Source organism: Sabethes cyaneus, chromosome 1 (genome assembly GCF_943734655.1).
Source record: "Sabethes cyaneus chromosome 1, idSabCyanKW18_F2, whole genome shotgun sequence".
In the NCBI taxonomy this organism is placed as follows: Eukaryota; Metazoa; Arthropoda; class Insecta; order Diptera; family Culicidae; genus Sabethes; species Sabethes cyaneus.
Genome location: NC_071353.1, coordinates 32,751,438 through 32,771,435, shown reverse-complemented (window position 1 = coordinate 32,771,435; position 19,998 = coordinate 32,751,438). Strand labels below are relative to the sequence as shown.

At 42.8% G+C, this 19,998-nt stretch overlaps 1 protein-coding gene across 1 annotated transcript in view; it reads right to left on the bottom strand.

Moving 5' to 3' along the window:
- LOC128745543 (uncharacterized) overlaps positions 1-19,998 on the bottom strand; it is a 195,056-nt gene that overhangs the window by 5,092 nt on the left and 169,966 nt on the right. The window contains exon 5 of the mRNA XM_053842618.1: positions 4,931-5,159. Within this exon, the coding sequence (XP_053698593.1) occupies positions 4,931-5,159 (229 nt within the window). The remainder of the gene's footprint in view (positions 1-4,930; positions 5,160-19,998) is intronic.

The following is a 19,998-nucleotide window of genomic DNA, read 5'->3' as shown; positions in this document are numbered from 1 at the left end:
TTACATAGTTTCATAGAAAACTTAAGAGGTATTCCCGCGAAAAGTAAAAAACGATCAATACTTTAGAATACTTTAGTTTTTTAAAGTTTTTAATTAAGGTGAAAGGTCATCGATTCTGCCAATTTCACCAAGAACCAAGAACAACCCAGAACTTCGAAAACAGGAAGGAACTGAGGAAGCCTGCAAGTCGTAGGCGAAATACGTATCTGTCGTGAATAAAATATACATAGTATAATTAAATTGGATAAGTTTTCTGATTTTTTAATTTTAGATACTTTCAACTATTTTTAGTCAAAATAGTGCATGAAAAATTGGCGAACTTTAGAGTTTACCTTTGCCATGAGGGTCAGTGCAGACTTGTTGGCAACCAATTTAGCTGCGTTTGTCCAAGATTTTCGAAATTTATCTATAGTTGTTGCTTGTTGTTTGTGTTGGGACAGCTCTCTCTTCACCAAAGCCCAATACCGCTCGATGGGGCGTAACTCTGGACAGTTAGATGAATTCGCCTCCTTCGGTACAATATGGACTCCATTAGCATCATATCATTCCAAAACATCTTTGGCGTAGTGACATGATGCCAAATCAGGCCAAAACAGCGACGGCACATCATGGCTGTGTAGGAACGGTAACAATCGCTTCTGCAGGCATTCTTCACGGTATATTTCCTTGTTAACCGTTCCCGTGATGTAACTTTTGCTTGCTCGACCACAACTGCATATGACCTGCCAAACTAAATATTTTTTGGGGAACTTGACTTTCTTTTTTGTCCTAAAATGCTCTGCAACACCATTCCGTTTCATGGCAGCATAAAAAGACATACCGGAAAGCTGTTTAAAGTCTTCTAGGACAAATGTTTCATCGTCCATTATAACGCATGGAAACTTCGTTAAATATTCGCGATAAAGCTTACGAGAGCGTGTTTTGGCCTTCGCATTTTGCTTATCATTACGGTTTGGCACAGTCCTCACCTTGAAAGACTTCATGCCTTGTCGTTGCTTAGAAGTGTGCACGAATGTTGGCGACATTTTTATTTTACGAGCAATGGTACGTACAGAAAGATCTGGTCTCCTCCGTAATATTTATTTTACCTTCGCTTCCTTGTGGTGGTTTCTCAGATCCGTTTTTGTGCCACTTCCCTTCTTCCTAGCTGTTGTCAAGCGAGTATCGAACGTATTTTAAACACTGTGAACAGTGCTTGGAGGAAATCCATGCTTTTTAGCAAGTTTTCTTAACGAGAGATCCGGATTTTCATTGCGACCGCACACAATTGCTTTTCGCACTTTACGCTGAGCGCGTTTAATATAAACAAGTGTTATATTTTCAGAAAGAACAGACATACGTCTACCACTCTGCAAAATATTTCACTCATTGTTAATGTGTTTCCGAAGCTGTGTGTGTTTAGGGGTATCCAAATTTTGTCGCGAACAAGCCTTAGTTATTAGAAATTTTTAGAAAACGTGGAGTAACTGGAGTAACATATAAAAAAGACAAAATAAATCGAACTTTTTCTCCGAATATCTCGAGAACGGCTGCATTTAGAAAAATAATTATTATGACCAATTTTGTTGTAAATAACATAAAGAATTGTTATTTGTATTAAAAATTCGTACATTACTTGAAAAATCTCAAGTTGGAAAAACCTACATGGTATACAGCCCTGAGGGTTGTACGAAAGGGTGACGTAGGACTATATCAGACCATTAGATCAAAGATTAATGTAAACTGCATTTCTGGCATATGCATGTTCACGCCATATAAGAACATATATGTACCAAAGTGGAGGCGATATACGTGCGAAAATTTTGACAATTATTTGTAAGTCTATTTTGCGTAGTTTTTATAAAACGCAACAAAATACTCCTGAATATATGATTAAGATATAATCAAATATTGCAATCGTCTATACTTCTTTATAATTCACAGTCATGAATTGTATATGAAGACACGCACGACTGCAAAACAACTTATTGTTCACTTCGATTTGACATACTCTAATCATTATACAATTCCAATGTGAAATTGACATGAAAACGATTTAATGTAAACTTTCTATTACGATTTTGTGTTATCTGGGTGTTTAAGTGAATGTCTAAAAGAGAAGAGTGAAATATTCAGATTCAATTCTCCATTGAATGCAATGGTGGCTTTGAAAATACGTGGACGGGGACGTGGGGGTTCATAAGTACAACGCCTGTAACCATTGTGACACAGAGATTTGTTTTAAAAATCACTTGTGTACATCATAAAGGTTGAAATCGTAATGAATGATCATTGTATTAAATGTGATTATGCGTAGCTTTACATGTTTCAATAACCTTACTTTAACTCACTTGTGGCCTTTAACTCTTTGTAAGGCCGTGGCAATTATATTGCCACCGCCGAAAAATATTCGTTTTGCTTCTATAATGACATCAATAAAATTATAGAAACAAAATAATTTTTATTATTGGTGTCAATATAGTTGCCACTGCCTTATAAAGGGTTAAAAGGGCCATTGGTTACAAATAACATTAAAGCCAAAGCACGTTCATCGCAAATATGGCGTGCCATTCGAATGTCCTTCTCTTTTGACATGAATGGCAACAGTAAGGCATTAAGTTAGCCGCGTCGATTCACTTTCTTTTGCTCCGAGAAGGTTTTACTAGTTTACTTTCACACCTTACCGCTTGTTACATTGTAGAAAATATGGCACATTCGCAAAAATTTCTGTTTTATTTGTATGAGAATCCTTATCCTCCTACCAGAGGGGTGAGGGGTCTCAAACCATCGTAAAATAAATTCTTGCCTCCCCCACATGCCAAATTTGGTTCCATTTGCTTAATTAGTTCCCGAGTTATGAGGAAATTTGCATTTCATTTGTATGGAAGCCCCCTCCTAAACAGGGGAGGGGTCATAATTCATCATAGAAAAAAATCATGCTTTCTGAAACCACCACATGCCAAATTTGGTTCCATTTGCTTGATAATTTCTAGAGTTATGAGGAAAATTGTTATTTATTTGTATGGGAGCCCCCCCTCTTACACCATCCTTAAAATAACTCTCTTACCCCCCCATAAAATTGCTGGTCATTTTATCTATCCAACGGCATATAAATTGTTTAGTTTCATTCAGTAGTTCAGTAGTTATTAGCATTTGAAATCTTTCATTCAAACGTTACACTTCTATTTTCGTTTTCACAAAGTGCTACCCAGTCCCAGTATGGCAAACAAAGACGTAGTCCTACGTCAAAAAGTCATGAAAGTCGTTGTTCTACGAAGTCCGTTCATGAAAGTTGCTCCACCTCAGAATAACTTTTAAAAGGTAGCAAATTACTTCTATTTTTTTCCAAAAAAAAAATTTAAAGATTTTCAAAAAATGATATATATTTGATATTTTGAATTTAAGTTTTATTTTCAAGTTTTTGAAAAACTGGTAAAATATTTTTTGTCAGTGCATATTTTTTTCATGTTCAAAAATCAATTTTCTACCACTTTTGCTTTGATATATTACACATAATACATAATACACATGAAATTATTTACGCCCTTTTTAAAAATGAGTCTTGAATGAAAATGGCTCCAAAACCTGTTTAAGGTGCATATTTCCTTCTATCAAACACGTTTGTAAAGTTTCATCATTTGTAAATAAATGACATTGTCAATATGTCATTTATTTACATTTTGTCATTTAAAGGTTAAATTTTGTCATTCACGTAGAACTGCTCATATACTCAACAACAAACGAGCTCAGAGAGAAATGAGAGTATAAGGGTTGCTAGTGTGTGACTGTATCGGTGGTTTGTGTGCATCGCAAAACAATTTCGCTATGGAAATTTTCGCGATGAATACAAATCGCCTTTACGTATACGCGGGGAAGTGTGCGTTAGATAAATGTCAGCAATCTCTATGTGTGTGTTAGCTTTCTCTCTCCTCTTTTTATCAATATTTTTTATTTTGTTTATACTTACCCAGTTTTGCTTAAAATGGCGTCGAAACAAGAAGCATATCGCGAGTGCGTTGTACACTTCTACGAACTGCCACAGAAATCGCGGCAAAAAGTATACGGCACAACATTTAAAAAGCGAATATATTGCGGCTTCGACTGTTTACTATATCCTAAGATGCCCAACAACTATTCACAAGCAAGGTAGTGGAAGACCAGCCAAAATTATGGACGCAGAAGGACGTTCTCTTTCTCGTGCCTCTAACAACAAGCCCTCTGGTCTGGCTATCAATTAAAATGTATACCAGACGAATGTTTCAAGAAAATTTTGATCCCGTTCCTACAAAAACATCATGCAGATGGACAATACGTGTTTTGACCGGATAGAGTATCATCGCATTATGCCAATAAAAACAATCGTTCCTGAATACCCATTCGATCCCATTTGTACCCAAAAACCACGACCCGAAAAATGTTACTCGGTGCGCCCAATCGAAGATTTCTTCGAGATTTTGAGTAGCTTGGTGTACAAAAATAACTGGGGTGCCATGAAATGTACACAGTTTATTGGTAGGAACAAGAGTTTCATTCGCAAAGTTGACATAACGGCCGTACAACGCTCCTGTTCCGATATCAAACGGAAGCTTCGCCGAACAGCCGATTACGAACCGTTTTCAAATGCACACTAATTTTTTTCAACAATGGATAATGTATCTTTAATTTCAGTAAATCACATCTTCTTCAAATATCTTTGTCTTTTTTTTGACAGCTTGAGAAAAAATCCCAAAATTTTAATTGCCACCCGTTACTCGACCTTCACTTTTTTTCGTATTAACTGTAATGTCATAGTACAAAAGAACTCTTACTGTTAATACTGTTCAGTGGAAATAAGCAGTCTTCCAAAATTGCCTTGACTTTACAAATCCACCTCTTTTCAAATCCGCCCTGTTTCCACACACGCACATTCCCACGCGCACCGTAATAGGTGACAAACTCCCGGAAGCCTCACCTCTGGCCGGAATAGGATCTCGCTGCGGTACACCCAGCTCCAGCTCCGAGTACCGCTCGTACAGCGTCCCGATGGTGGCGGTACATCTGAGAATGAGCGTTCCGCTGCCGCCACCTCCCGCCATCTGAACACCGCTGAAGTGCGAACTCTGCAGATGAAGCCTCAACGAAATGGCTGTGGTCATCAGATTGTCCGTCGTGGTTCGCACCGTCTGTTCCGGGGTGAAAATCTGAAATGATAAGAAGAAAGAGAGAAAAAGTTGAAGCCAGTTTTATAAGAGCTTAGGCTTTAATCCCCAAATGACTAACACTTAGAAACTTTGAAAATGGGCTTTGTTTTTCTACTTCCGTTTGTCTGTGGAACAACGACAAAGGGAAATGACTTGTGTGTTACTGCACGTAAATATTTCATTTTCGTGACAGGCAGAAATAGCTTCTTCTTCCCAGGGATCAGCGCCCCGGCGAAAAACGGGCGCAAAACAAAAGGATAACGCTCTCCGAAACAGAGATTGTTCTCCGAAGGGAACGAATTAAATACATTTTTCATGTTGTGAACTGTCCTCCTGGGGGTGTCTACCCAATGAAGCGGTTGCTTTCGGGCTGCAACAATGGGTTATAGAACCCCTGCCATCCCCCCTCACTGCTTTCATCTCGCCGCGGTAAGGTCCTGCTTTGGAAGGTACGTTAGCGATTCCTAATGTTGGCTCCGGGGCCTTTTCTTTCTGCGCATTTCGGATGCTGCCTGGTTCTGTTGAATCTTTTGCTGACAAATGAAGTGATGTTCGCTTTCGAGTGCTTTTTGTTTCATCGCTTCCAGAGCAGAGCCACGATATGTCATCGTAATGGAGCTTTAAAAGTTGATTTTTTTACGGAACATGTTCCACCGTCTGTAGTTGATTTCTCAGTGGGACGGAAAAATGATCGATGGCTGAAAAACGTGTTTTACGGAGTACGCGACTGATTAATAGACAGCAGGATGTTGGTATCATCCGACATCAGAAACGATAGCTTGATAAGTTTTCCGATTTTGATAACGCAAAGTGCACATTCAAGTTTGAAAATGCTTGTTTTTATTCTAGGTAATCCCCAGCTTCCGAAGGAAACTGAACAGTCTCCAGCGGCATCAACCGGTAGCGTCGTTGTTCGGAAACTACCCGTCCTTTTGTCCGCTTCTGAACAACCGGATACCTTAATTGTTGAGATTTATGGCCGTAAAAGTTCTCGACTGTTTACATGGCTCCCGCGTCGGATTGATTGCGGCCAAATAAATCACTCACAAAACTTTCAGCGCAGCTCTTGTAATTCCGTGCGGTACGTGAAAAACTTTCGCACATCTCTATCGAATAGCGAAGATTGATTGAATTGGGCGCGCGAAGTGAAAGGAAGATGACGCGAACCGTGGTGATTTCGGTCTAGCACCAGCTGAGCTCTGTCGCGCCGCCCCTACGTGGTTGTGCGGTCCTCTGCGGCCGAGTTTGATGTAATTTCACGAATGATGATGATTCGTTTGAACCACCAGCGAAACCAGTCGCTATAATAGGTATTATTTGCTGTAATAGGTATGAAAGAGTTTGGCTAGGTATCTTCGGAATTACAACTAAGCAAATTGGTTTTCAGTTAATATTTAATCAGGGCGAGACGGGCCGTCATCGGCCTCAGCCAAAGTCTGACAGAAGGCGCAAAAAAAAGATTTAACCAGATTGTCAGCAGGGATGCCACATATAATTCTGGGTTTTTTGTTGGAAAAATCTGACAATCTGTACGGCGAGGAAAAATATCTGTGCAAAAATCTGTCCAATGCAAAACAATGAGAGTGAAAGAGATAGAGAGTCATTTTGCTGACTATTTCCGTCTCTTTCACTCTCATGTTAAAGGTCAAAAATCTATTTAATCTGTGTAATTTGGCGAAAATCTGTATTCTATGCATACAGATTCTGTACTGGCGATTTCTTTCAAATATCTGTTAAACACTGAATAATCTGTGCATGTGGCAACCCTGATTGTCAGTAGTCTTAAGATCTGCTTGCAAAAGAATTTCTGTATTTCACATAACGAAATATTGCTAGGGCTAGGGCTAGGGCTAGGGATAGGGCTAGGGCTAGGGCTAGGGCTAGGGCTAGGGCTAGGGCTAGGGCTAGGGCTAGGGCTAGGGCTAGGGCTAGGGCTAGGGCTAGGGCTAGGGCTAGGGCTAGGGCTAGGGCTAGGGCTAGGGCTAGGGCTAGGGCTAGGGCTAGGGCTAGGGCTAGGGCTAGGGCTAGGGCTAGGGCTAGGGCTAGGGCTAGGGCTAGGGCTAGGGCTAGGGCTAGGGCTAGGGCTAGGGCTAGGGCTAGGGCTAGGGCTAGGGCTAGGGCTAGGGCTAGGGCTAGGGCTAGGGCTAGGGCTAGGGCTAGGGCTAGGGCTAGGGCTAGGGCTAGGGCTAGGGCTAGGGCTAGGGCTAGGGCTAGGGCTAGGGCTAGGGCTAGGGCTAGGGCTAGGGCTAGGGCTAGGGCTAGGGCTAGGGCTAGGGCTAGGGCTAGGGCTAGGGCTAGGGCTAGGGCTAGGGCTAGGGCTAGGGCTAGGGCTAGGGCTAGGGCTAGGGCTAGGGCTAGGGCTAGGGCTAGGGCTAGGGCTAGGGCTAGGGCTAGGGCTAGGGCTAGGGCTAGGGCTAGGGCTAGGGCTAGGGCTAGGGCTAGGGCTAGGGCTAGGGCTAGGGCTAGGGCTAGGGCTAGGGCTAGGGCTAGGGCTAGGGCTAGGGCTAGGGCTAGGGCTAGGGCTAGGGCTAGGGCTAGGGCTAGGGCTAGGGCTAGGGCTAGGGCTAGGGCTAGGGCTAGGGCTAGGGCTAGGGCTAGGGCTAGGGCTAGGGCTAGGGCTAGGGCTAGGGCTAGGGCTAGGGCTAGGGCTAGGGCTAGGGCTAGGGCTAGGGCTAGGGCTAGGGCTAGGGCTAGGGCTAGGGCTAGGGCTAGGGCTAGGGCTAGGGCTAGGGCTAGGGCTAGGGCTAGGGCTAGGGCTAGGGCTAGGGCTAGGGCTAGGGCTAGGGCTAGGGTCCGCAATTATTTCCTAAACAAAAACGGTTACATCCTAGGTTATATAATCACATAAGGAAAGAAAGAATAATTCACCCTCTTTAATTACATCAGTTCAGTTCAGTTGGCAGAATCCACTCAATAGATGCACTAGCTGATCTTTTTTATGGTTCCTAAAATTCAAAGCGCCAGTCCGTAACCACCTATCATAGGATCGCTGCCGAAGCAGCTGCCACTCAGCGGCTCAATATTTCATTCAGAAGTAATGAACTAACTGCTTTTTGAAAGCCCTCTCTGCCACTCAACTACCCCTTCTCTACTGCTCTCACAGTATAGAAGCAATCGTTTCAAGAACTAGGAATTAATATAACGAGCAGAAATTTATTTTACTATATAACTTACGAGAAAACTAATTTCCGAAAAAACTTTCCCCATTTATTACCAGTTTTTCGCGCGCTCCTGATAGCTCCTGAACGGTCGGTTAGCCTCGCTGCCGGCACGCCGTAAACCTTTGCAGCCGGCAGCGTTGTTAGCGAAAACGAAGAAAGCAGATTTTCAGCACATCTGCTTTTACCGGTTCTACCTGTCCTGCCGCGTACACTGGCATTCTTCCTCCGGCATTCCCCGCTGCATGATCAACGCATTTATTTGTCGAACTCCAGCGGGCTTTTCGAGACTATTTCCCAGTGTGCACCCGCTTGTAGGTGCTGTAGCTGCCTTTCGATCGTGTACACAAACAAAAATGGTAATTTACGCTAGAATAGGCACCCACACCTTACCCCAAATTTGATGGGTTAATCTTTTTGTTGATTCAAATCAACTGGATGCCATTAGGTTTATTGCAAGAAACGCAAATTTCCATTCATATTTTGCACTGTGCCTGCGACATGGACAGGCGAAAAACAAGAAAACTTCCAAAAGGGTGAAGAAAATAAGCGTTGATAAGTTAGCACATTTTTCAGCATCTCTTCACCTGGTGTTGCCTGCTCAATGGCTAGCTGGAGGCACCTTCATTTTTCATCCCTGCTATAGCAGTCAGGAAGCTTCGCTGCTTCCGCAACGACGCGACGCAACCAACAGGATACTTCTTCAGGATTTACTCGATTCTCTGTCGGTTCGAGCACAGCGAAAACATCTTTCCGAAGAAGACGGCATTGATAAATGTTTAAGAATTTAAGTTTTCCTTCGGCGCATCGTTTGCGGCCGAAGACTCAGCAGCCAGCCGGGCCCAGGCCGAACAGAATCGCCTTTAAACATGCCCACCATCGAGGGTATTGGTCGAGTCCCGGACGGTGGTGAGTGTCTGATGAGAAACGCGGGTTCTTGATGAACAGTGAGTCGGATCTGGCAAACAAGTATTTGGGGGTATAAAAAATGGATAGCATTGTTGATGATTTCTAAGTTTGTTAAGACGGGTGTGAATAATGTATCTTTTTACTGTTCTAGCTACAGCATGGGAGTTATAATGAATAGCTCCTTTTATTCAAACATTGTTTTAATTAGGTTAGTATTCATGCTGCATATATATGTAGTTAAATGTTTGTTTTGATAACTAATTAAAGTAAAAACCAATTAAATGATAATATAATTTTATATTTTGGTTCCAAAATGGTAAGTTCTCCAATAGACGGAGGTATTACTAAAATATAATGATAAAATCGACTAGTATTGTTAAAGGCATTTGTACCTCTTTTGCCTCATTGGCTTTTCAACCCTCTCTATGACAGACTTGATGGCATCGACGGAAGACTTCCCTCTGCCGAATCCATGTTGCGTCGTTGCGTGTCTGCCAGCCCAGTTTGGCCCTCCATAACGGGCGTTCGCCTGTTTCGCGCTTTAACAATTTCCCTAGCATCACAGATCAGAAGTGGAAGTAGAAATCCAAACACGTACATGCTACTTTCTACAGATACTAGCAAGGCTTTTTTCCACGAAAACACACGAACGCATACGAATGCACACGAAAGCATGTGAAAGCTGATACGCGATTGACAGCGAGCGTTCTGCTTATATTGCTGTTATTCGCTTCTATGCGAAAACCTTCCCAAAGAAAAAGAAAAACAAAAACAAAAAAGTCTCTATTACCAGCTTTGATCGCCGAATTGTTCGGACTTCCACTTCTGTTCTGTGCTAGCATGTCAAGTAGGCCTGTACGATGAAGGATCTCCGGATGGTGGTTTCCCCGGCTTTGGTAACAACGCTAGTCTATATATTTTCCATTTGTCTGGAAATACACATACCTCTGGGCAGTTCTAAAGCGTCTGTCTAAGCATATCAGAATATGTTTGCATGGTCGCAATGCGTGCACTCATCGGACTCTCTACAGCCCATTTTGGCTAGCAACGTAGGGTTGCAGAAGGTAATATCCATGATCAATTATTTTACCCCCTGCAAAAGGTTACGGAACCCACGTTTGCCAGACTCACATACAGCTTGGACAAAGCTTCCAGTAAGCTTTACCCCCTAGGGGTATTAAGCCTGCTACCCCACTCGACTGCCCAGGCATTAAAATCCCCTCCAATAACAATAACTCATCGGTGAACATATCTAGCATCCAGTTAAACTCTGGTATCCACCCATGGGCGTAGCAGCTGCAAATGTAGACGCCATCGACTATTGCAATCACGTACCCTTCTTTGATGGTCGATACCACCTCTTGGATGGGGTACCTGCCCATCCCGTCACCCTTTCCCGTCACTCAGTTACCGTTGTCCTGAGGGATGCGGTAAAGGTCTGCGATAGTAGCGCGAAGTGGTCTTACCCACCGCATAGCCTTAACAGCTCTGACCGATTAGGAGCTTTGCATTTCCCCGCCAGATGATCGAAACCCATGCACTCGAAACAGCGCTCCACGCGCTGCTTGGCCATGAGTGCACACACGGACCAATCGACCTTAATTTTGCCAGACGCCTATATATTGCTGACGATGGCCTCTGGCACATTTTTGGTTGCGATTTGCGTATCACCGCATGCCTTTCACAACCTAATGTCCGAGGAAGTCGCCCCGACTTTGAGCTGGTCTCTCAAAGCAATTTGCAGGTCTTTGTAACCTCGTCGAGGTTTTACACTCGACGAGAGAACGTTACGACATGGTCTTTTCCACCAGTCCTTTGCACTTAGAGCTCTGGATCATTGGTTCTTTGTCGTTCGAAGAGCATCTCACCCGCCTGGGTACGGCGGGTCTTTACCACGTTGGTCCTAACCTTACGGAGCAGATCAGCGTACGATAGTTTACCTGTCAGCTTCACTACTAACGCATCGCCCTTATGGACATTCTCGGCTTTGACTTTGCAGTCGCGGCCTCCTTCGGTTTTTGGTCAGGGGTTTCTGCCTAACTAGCCACCATTCGTTTTCGGTTCCGATTACAGCAGCCGGTCCATCTGCTTTTGCTGATTCGCGGTCGGTTCACTGCCTCTTTACATTCAGTGTCGGCCTATTATCAGGCGTCACGCGTCACTGCTTTGCGCTTGGCAAGCGGTGTGTGCGCTCGACTTCGCATGGCCATAACTTTAGCGGCAGTGGCAAGAGCTTCGGCAATCTCGCACCGTTTCAACAGCTCCTGCCTTTCCGCCTCGGCAGCTATAATGGTAGAGCGAATGCTCACCGCTAGCTTCTTAATGTCCAAGTGGACATAAGATCTTGAGTTTATAAACGAATTCAACTCGTCCACCAACATTTTTACCTCCTCCAGCTTACTACTAGCTGTAGGTGGCACCTCTCCCACTTCTAGAGGGTTCGCTTCCGCTACTTCCTCGGTTGGACCCTCGCTCGTCGGAAACAACGTCTGTTGATTCTTTCTACCGCTGTCTCTTGCCTTCTTGGCAAAGTCACCGGCAGCAACAGCGAGCCTTTGCAAACTAACAGGCATGTTAAATTTCGGCAAGGTCTTCTTATGTGGCGAACCCGATTTCGGAAGGCTTCTTGAATTGCCCCGCCAATTTTGGGGTGTTCCCGTCTTGGCCTGCGGCCCTGGCTGTGAACGCGCCAACCTACTGCTTTTGGTAAAGACATCATCTTTCCCAGCACCATTCCCCTCGGTCGACTTTGATCCCTGGTTGAGTTTTCTAAAACTGTCTATCCTAGTGGGTTACAACTCTAAGCCGCTGTATCCGCTCGTAATATGTAGTCACTTACATGACCCCTTACTTACTAACTTAATTGGCCTTACGTCTTACGACAAGGCCTGCGCAATGTAATTTCTCCATCTATTCCGCTCTATGGGAGCTGGTATCCAGTTTCGCGGGCACCCAGTGACCGCCAGATCTCGCTCCACTTCGTCTTGTTCTTACCGAATTCGATGCGAAAACTATTTTTGCAGGATAGTTATCCGGCATTCTAGCAACTTGTCCTGCCCAAAGTATTATAACAGCACTGTTGGCGCGGACGGTTTATTGAAGTATACTTTAGCCTTTGGACCCTAAGCAATAGCCCGTGGTAGATCAACTGATCTCGGGGTTGCTTGCGGGACTAAGTTCTTTTGTTAGCGATAGCCCGATTGGGGTCGCATTAAACGCACAAAGTCTGAAGTCGAAATGGCTTACTTTATTGTTTGAAAGGTTAGCTTTTATAGTTAAATTTTGGTGGAAAATATCGGTAATGCATATCGATATTTTCCTTATTCTAAATGCATTCTTAAAGCTAAAAAGAGATAGACTACTGGGACAGAAAGATTCATTGTTCGATACATTGGGTTCTGGAATTGTAATTCGAGTCCTTACACCGAGTCACATATGCCACCGAGCGGTCGGAGAGCCAGCTCAGCGAAATGCGTGCACTTGTGAAGTGTATGCATGGCGCTGGTGCTTGCGTTCGGTGCCCGCCGTGTGCCTCAATACGATCGGAGTTGTCTGTTTTGTTTTGCTTGTTGCATAATATTTATTTACATGATGTTGTGCATGGCTAGGGTAGAGTACGGATAGTACAGTATCCGTCCAGCTTTAACCACTTTCTGAATACTGGATTCGCCGTAGAAACACGCGAGCTCGTGGTTCATTCTTCGGCTCCCTACACCGTTCTCATGCAATTCGCCAAAGATAGTTCTTAGCACCCGCCGTTCGAAAACTCCGAGTGCTCGTAGGTGCTCTTCTAGCAGTGTCCACGTTTCGTCCCCTTAGAGGACAACCGGTCTAATTAGCGTTTTGTACAGTGTGCACTTTGTACGGAGGCTCAGAATGTTCGACCGCAAGTGTTTATGGAGTCCGTAGTAGGCCCGACTTCCGTTGATAATATGCCTTTTAATCTCACGGCTGGTATTGTTGGCCTCTGTTGACAGTGAACCGAGGTATTCGAACTCGTCGACTACCTCAAACTCATCCCCGTCGATTACCACGGTACTGCCCAAGCGGGCCCTGTCGCGATCGGTCCCGCCCACCACCATATACTCCGTTTTAGACGTATATATCTTCAATCCGATCTTCTCTGCTTCGCGTTTTAGTGTGGTGTACTGATTTTCCACCGCCTCAAATGTTCTGCTGGCAGCATCCACGTCGTAAGCAAAGCGGATAAATTGACTGAATTGATTGAAAATCGTGCCCCGTATTTCGATCGCCGCTCGTCTTATAACACCATCAAGCGCAATGTTGAATAGCAGGCAGAAAAGACCATCTCCTTGTCGAAGTCCCCTGCGAGATTCGAATAGGTCCGATAATCCGAGATTCTCACACAGGACTGGATCCCATCCATTGTAGCCATGATAAGTTTAGTAAGCTTACCCGGGAAACCGTTTTCGTCCAAAATTTTCCATAGCTCTTGACTATAGCTGGTGACTTCCCACAAATCTATTGACAATTGGTGATAGTCGATGGAAGATGACTTGGAACCGCACTTTGTAGGTGGCATTCAGAATAGTGATCGCTCGGTAGTTCTAACAATCCAGTTTATCACCGCTATAGCGTCCAAACTGCTTATCCATGGTCCATGGTTATCTATAAAGGCAGTGAGGCCATACGAGGGTTGTACCGCTATCTTTCATGGAGGTAGGATGTAGACCAAGTTTCGCGCTAGTCAGGAATGTTGTATCTGGGCCTACAACCATCTATTTTGACGTAGATGACGAGTTTCGAACGTAGTTAGAGACTCGTCATGGTTATGCTGGCACGAAATGTGCCCACGGCACTCCTAACGTGTTTTTTTGGTTTATAGTCTAACAAGACACTATCAACGTCTGCAACTGGCTTATGGGACTTGAGCTACGCTCGCTACTATACACCAATGCACTACGCTACGGTCACTAAGTTCTCCCCTTTCCCTATTATCACACAACCTGGGTTACAACTAAAGACTCGTCCCATCCGGCACCGTGTGGAGGTAGGGATAAGAGTTCCCACTCCCGTAATTGAGGCTAACTGGTTGGTACAAAGCCAAACCTGCCCCTGACCGGCCCATAACCCGCTGGAATTGGGCCTTCACCGGCCGAAGGTGTATTGTTTAGAAACGGTTGTAAGTATACCTCCACCTCTTGGTTTGCCCGAAGCAATGGGATCGCGGACATTGCGGTAAACATTATGTTCCATGCCAAACAGCTGCGGTGAATGCAACGGGTCATTGAGCCAGATCTTGGTCTGAATCTAAATCTACATTTTTCGCATTGAAAATTTACGTTTCCCTAAATCATCAACCTTAATGCGGAGTCCTCTAACATTTTGATAGTATAGGCGGATACAGTCAGATTTTGGAAAGGTGTCCTCTGTTGTAGTAGGAGAGTAGTAGTATTCCTTCACCGTAACGTACCCAGCTAGCACCAACTTGTATATCAATGTTCGAAAATTATCGTAAATATCTCCTAACAAACTCGAAATCGTAACTAAAGCTGGATAAAGTGAGACCAAGATGATTTTCTATCGTACATAATGATAATAACTGACATACATACGATTTTCAGCACAAAATCGTATAGTAGTACGGAGCGACTCGCGCTTAATCGGATATTATCGTATATAAATACTTATATAGTTGTAACGCTCAAAATTATTCGTAATCACGTATGTCGCCTACAAAATAGTACGGATATGCCAATTTTGCGCATCAAAAACGATTTATTAGCATGTATATCTATACGTAATGCTGATTTTTACCTTTTTTATACATATGAAAATGCTAGCTGGGTAACCTGCTTTTTTTATTGTTGTTTAATGTGGTTTTAACCAGTTGGTCATTCACCAAGGGTAACCAGCTGCCGCCGCCGTCATTCAGGCCATCCACTGCGCTAGAAACTTAAAATAATTCAGGAGAAGAATGGTACAAGACTGGATCGTATTTCTCTTGGGTAAAGCGATGCAAGACCTCTGGAACACACCCATACACAGGGCCAGGACCACTGTTGAGCGAAGATGGGAACAGCTATCGGTGAACAATGTTGATATGGAATAAAATAGAATTTTTAATTTTAATAAAACGGTGCAAAACTAGTTATTCCCTAATATTTTAGTTTGTTGTCTATCATACGCGATCGATCAAAGTGAGCTGAGATCTATTTAAATGCTTTTCATTATTAAAGAAGCCCTACTAGTCAAATTTTCTACGTTTTCTCGTGCGACGAAGAAGAAAATGTCGACTAATCATTTTAATGAAAATAACTCACGCAAGGCATTGTCGTTATTCTACAGCCCGGAAAACTTGCCTGACCTGCAGAAATTTTGCAGAATAACATTCGTCCGTCATTAGCCGTCCTACACCAATATATGCGCGTTAGCTTCGTAAACATTGTTGTGATTTTTAGTTCGGACGATGAAAAATTTTGATGGACGGATTTTAAAACCGTACGACGAATTTAAGAAATAAAGTCAGTAGAATAATTTCAGTAACATGCTTTAAAAATCGCTTTTCAGTGATTTCAAAGTTCACGGGTCGGAAGGTAAGTATGTTTTAGTCAAATCAGCATAAGAACTTTTGAAGTATTCATTAAATCCATCCAACAAATGCTGAAAATTACTACGACGGGAATTAGAAATAAACCCTATATCCGTTTAGAATTAGCACCCATTTGGTAATTTTGCGCATATGGGGACTTTGCAGTTACACAAACGTATGTAATTCTTAATTGTAAATCCAATATACCGTGACCGCTCCTAATTCTGCGCGGATCCTAATTCTGCGCATTTTTCTTTATATAAGTATTTTTTAACATTGTGCATAACTATGAGCATTGCGTTATTTTTTTATAAATGTCTGTTGAATATTACGCCATTATTCACAAACGGGCCATATTATTTGAGAGCGAAATAATTTAACGCGAAACTGAAAGTATTTTATATGGCAGAAAACATCGTCGTTAGCACCAGCGCTAATATTGTTCTTCTAGAAAATTAACAAATTTATGATCGAAATTCTTTGCAATGATCAAATTACCCAGTATAATTAGAAAGAATAATTAATTTTAGTCATGTTTTAGACAAAAAGAGTGATTGCATGCATTGCTCTCCTTAGAAAAATGCGATGCAATAACGCGCAGATTTAGGCACAGATTTTTTATTCATGTTCCAAATTCTGCGCAGTAATGTATCCTACGAAGAAATCGCGAAAGAATACGCAACCTCACCCAAATGGCTGAGGTATAGAGGCATGAAAATTCAAGTAGAATCTTTAACTTGCAATAATTGGAATCCTGTGCTGTGTCTCGGGGTCCGAACCTACGAGCGCCAATTCATGAAACCATGTCTTCTATTTTTTTTAATGTCCAACCTCATGGGGCTGTTAGAGAGTGGGGAAGTGGTTTCTATAAGAAAGCACAATTTTTAGTGTTAGTCTAAAGTGTGATGTTCAGTATGCAGAAAACCCGAATCAATTCGCCCCACACGTTATCGAGAATAAAAAAAAATTAAAATGAGGCAATCAAAATGATAACAATGTTCCTTTGCCACCCGGACAGCACAAGAAGGCCGGATCATGGATTTAATTATGGTAACGGCTAAAGCTGAATTTTTTGGTGTGCTTTCAGCGTATAAAGACATAAACAGCATGGCAGAAGTATTTATTTTCACTTTTTGGGTGCGCAGAATTAGGAGCAATCATGCGCAGAATTAGGAACATGGGCGAAAAAGTGCGCAGAATTAGGCACCGTGGATAAGTTTACAAAACGAAAAATATACTCAATTGTTGGTCGACTTATAATTCCCATACTTTTTACCAGATATTATAGACCGTAGCACTACACGTTGCTGCTATCCACGTTGTTAATTTAAATCTAGAATACTTAGAATAGCGGAAGAATCATAAAAATCTCTTAACTGCGCAGAATATGGTACGTTCACGGTACTTAAGACAAAGCTGCCTGGGATCACTAATAGATACAATCCTTACTAAATTGATCATTAACATCAATTAGTTCTACATCTCTGGTGTCTTTTAGGGACACATTTACGGAATATGAAGCCGTATTTTTGAAAAATCATCATCATAAATATAAGAGGCTTATGTCTGTCGCCAAAACGAGGGGTATGTATATGTATTTTCGTGGTAATATTCGCCCACATTAAGCAAAGACTCAAACCAATCATACCAGATTATATTCAAGACGAGCAAAAGTAACGTAGTAGCACCTCATAGAGTTACATAGCGTACCTCCAATTTGCTCTCAATTAGACGCGAGGTGACGCGCGGGGCTTACAGCTAGTGTATAATAAACAATAAACATCTCCAGCAATCTTAAATAAAACTAATTTAATTCATTAAGAATCCTCAGCAGCTCCAGGAGGTAGTCAAATCCGAGAGCTGTTGTAAATTGCAACAGACAGCTACTATACAACAGTTTAAGCCGCACCGAGCAACATCATTGTTGTTTTCGCAGCATTCATGGCTACTGAAGTAAGACAAAAAACTGCTCCGAAAAAAAACTTACATTATTTCAATCCATACCCATTGTTCCGCATCCTGTTTGCCTGCACCAAGCCAATAAAATTACACACATGGCCTTCTTTTGTTTGCTTAGTGTCGGTTGTTCCTTACACCTCCCTCCCCCCTGTTATCTACTACACAACCGTCCTCTCAACGAACAACGTTTGCGCAATGAAAGGAAACCCTCCAGGAAGCAGCACCCTGCTTCATCCTGGTTGGTTGCCTGGATACTGCTTGTTTAAGATGAAAACACCATTCACACTCGGTCTACATAGGACTGAGTGGCTGAAGAAGTTTCGTGCTTCCACTAATTAACTCTCGTTGATTCAGTAGGAAGCATAAACTCGTATGCTGCCAGCTGAAGAGCTCGTGGATACAAACCGGGTAGGTAGGTAGGAAGGTAGGTATATTGCGTTCGGTTTAATCAAACAATCGGGTAAAGGATTCAAAAGCTCTGCTCGCGATTTGTTGCTGGCACTGCTGGAGAACCGTTGAATGCATGCTACATCCGTTTCAACGCGCTCTTCGTGGTAAAAGTTATTCAATGGAGAGTGTTTCGCCTGAAACCTTGTCAGCTATTGTTTCCTATGGCAACGTTAGATCGCATAGGAAATTAAATTCCGTTACTTACTCTGGTGTGAGTTAAGTGTCTGTTGAGAGCAGATTTTCCACCCAAACAAAGCAGTATGGATTTAAATTTGAGCTGCACGATGTCAATAGTTTTTACAGCGTGGAGAAGTCGAGCAGAAACTTAATCAAATGTTACTTTTTTTTCGTCACAGCGACCTTATCGCTGGGGGCTGCGCTGCAGAGGAACATGCTTAAAACAATCAAAAAGTTTTCCTGGTTGACGCTGCTTGCGGACGAACAGTGAAGCTATGGCGGTTCACCATCATCCAGAACACGGGGCGATGGGGCTTGGCGGCGGACACGACGGTAGCAGTCGGGCTGCAGTGCAGTTCAACAGTTCTCCAAGCAACAAGCAAAGTGTCGTTAAGAAGTCGGTTTTATGTTGACAAACTTTTAACAATATGACATTCTTTCCGCCACTTTTGTTGGTGCGGTTTTTTCAATTTCATGCTCCGGCAAAAAGACATAAAGAGCCTGGTGGCTGGTGTTGCTGCTGGCGCAGCTACGGGGATCGACTTCCAGCGGGTGAACTGTATTTTACTTTTGGCTTTCGTAAATTAATTTTTGCGTTTGTTCGATAAGTGGTGGTGGTGGTGGTGGTGGTGGCTTTGTTCGAGCTTTCGGTTTTATTCGCTATGCTAGACAGAGCTTTTACTGTTGCTGTTCAGATGGTGATTGTTGTATTGCCACCATAAGATGAAATTAGTCGTCATCGATTTGCCAAATTCAAAAGCAGTTTTTCTTTGTTTAAAACAAGAATTTTGCGCATAAAAATATATTCGTTGTGTTCAGATTGGTAAAAAAAATGCAGTGTTTACATTTCTATCAACAGAACCCCGCTTATGGGCGTTCGAAATTGGGCTCTCCAACGAAAAGTTAATGACTGCTAGTTTCCCGTTAATAGCAGATAAGCAAAAAACGAATGAGGTGTTAAACTGAACGAAAATATTTAGTTATTTGTTGTTGATCCATATGTCAGTCATAAGTGACATGAAAAATATCTATGATTTATGAAAGGCGATTCGCCACAGATTATTCAAAATTCGAATTCGACAAATAAAACCAGATTTCATTCCTCTATGCGAACAATATTGGAAACAAACAAACTGAATTAACAAGAGAAACACATTGAAACCATTCCACAATTGAGTATCCCGTCTCAAGATAAAACTTTCCCGTTGGCCACGCCGGAAGTTCGGGCAACATTGGCAAATATGAATGAAGCATGAAAAAAAAGTTTATCACTTTCCGTATCACGATTTCTTCATCCATTCATCCCCGGTAGAGACCGAGGCAGCCACCTCCGGCTGTGGACGAAAAGCAAATTAAAAAGCAATTTACCCACGCCTCCGAAGTTGAGTAGAGCTCAAACCCAAAATTATCATCAAATGCCGGAGAAGACGCACGCCCCGACGCAGTTAGCAATTGGCCGGCGATCATCATTATCATCATCATCATCAGCAGCAGCAGCTTTGGATTCCCTCAGATTCCAATCCGTGGATGGAACGCGGCGACCAGTGGTAACAGAGTGGAGTAGGACTAGGTAGCGACGATGGAAAGGAAGAAAGTTCAAAGTAATCAATATTTTAATTGGATCAAAAATCTG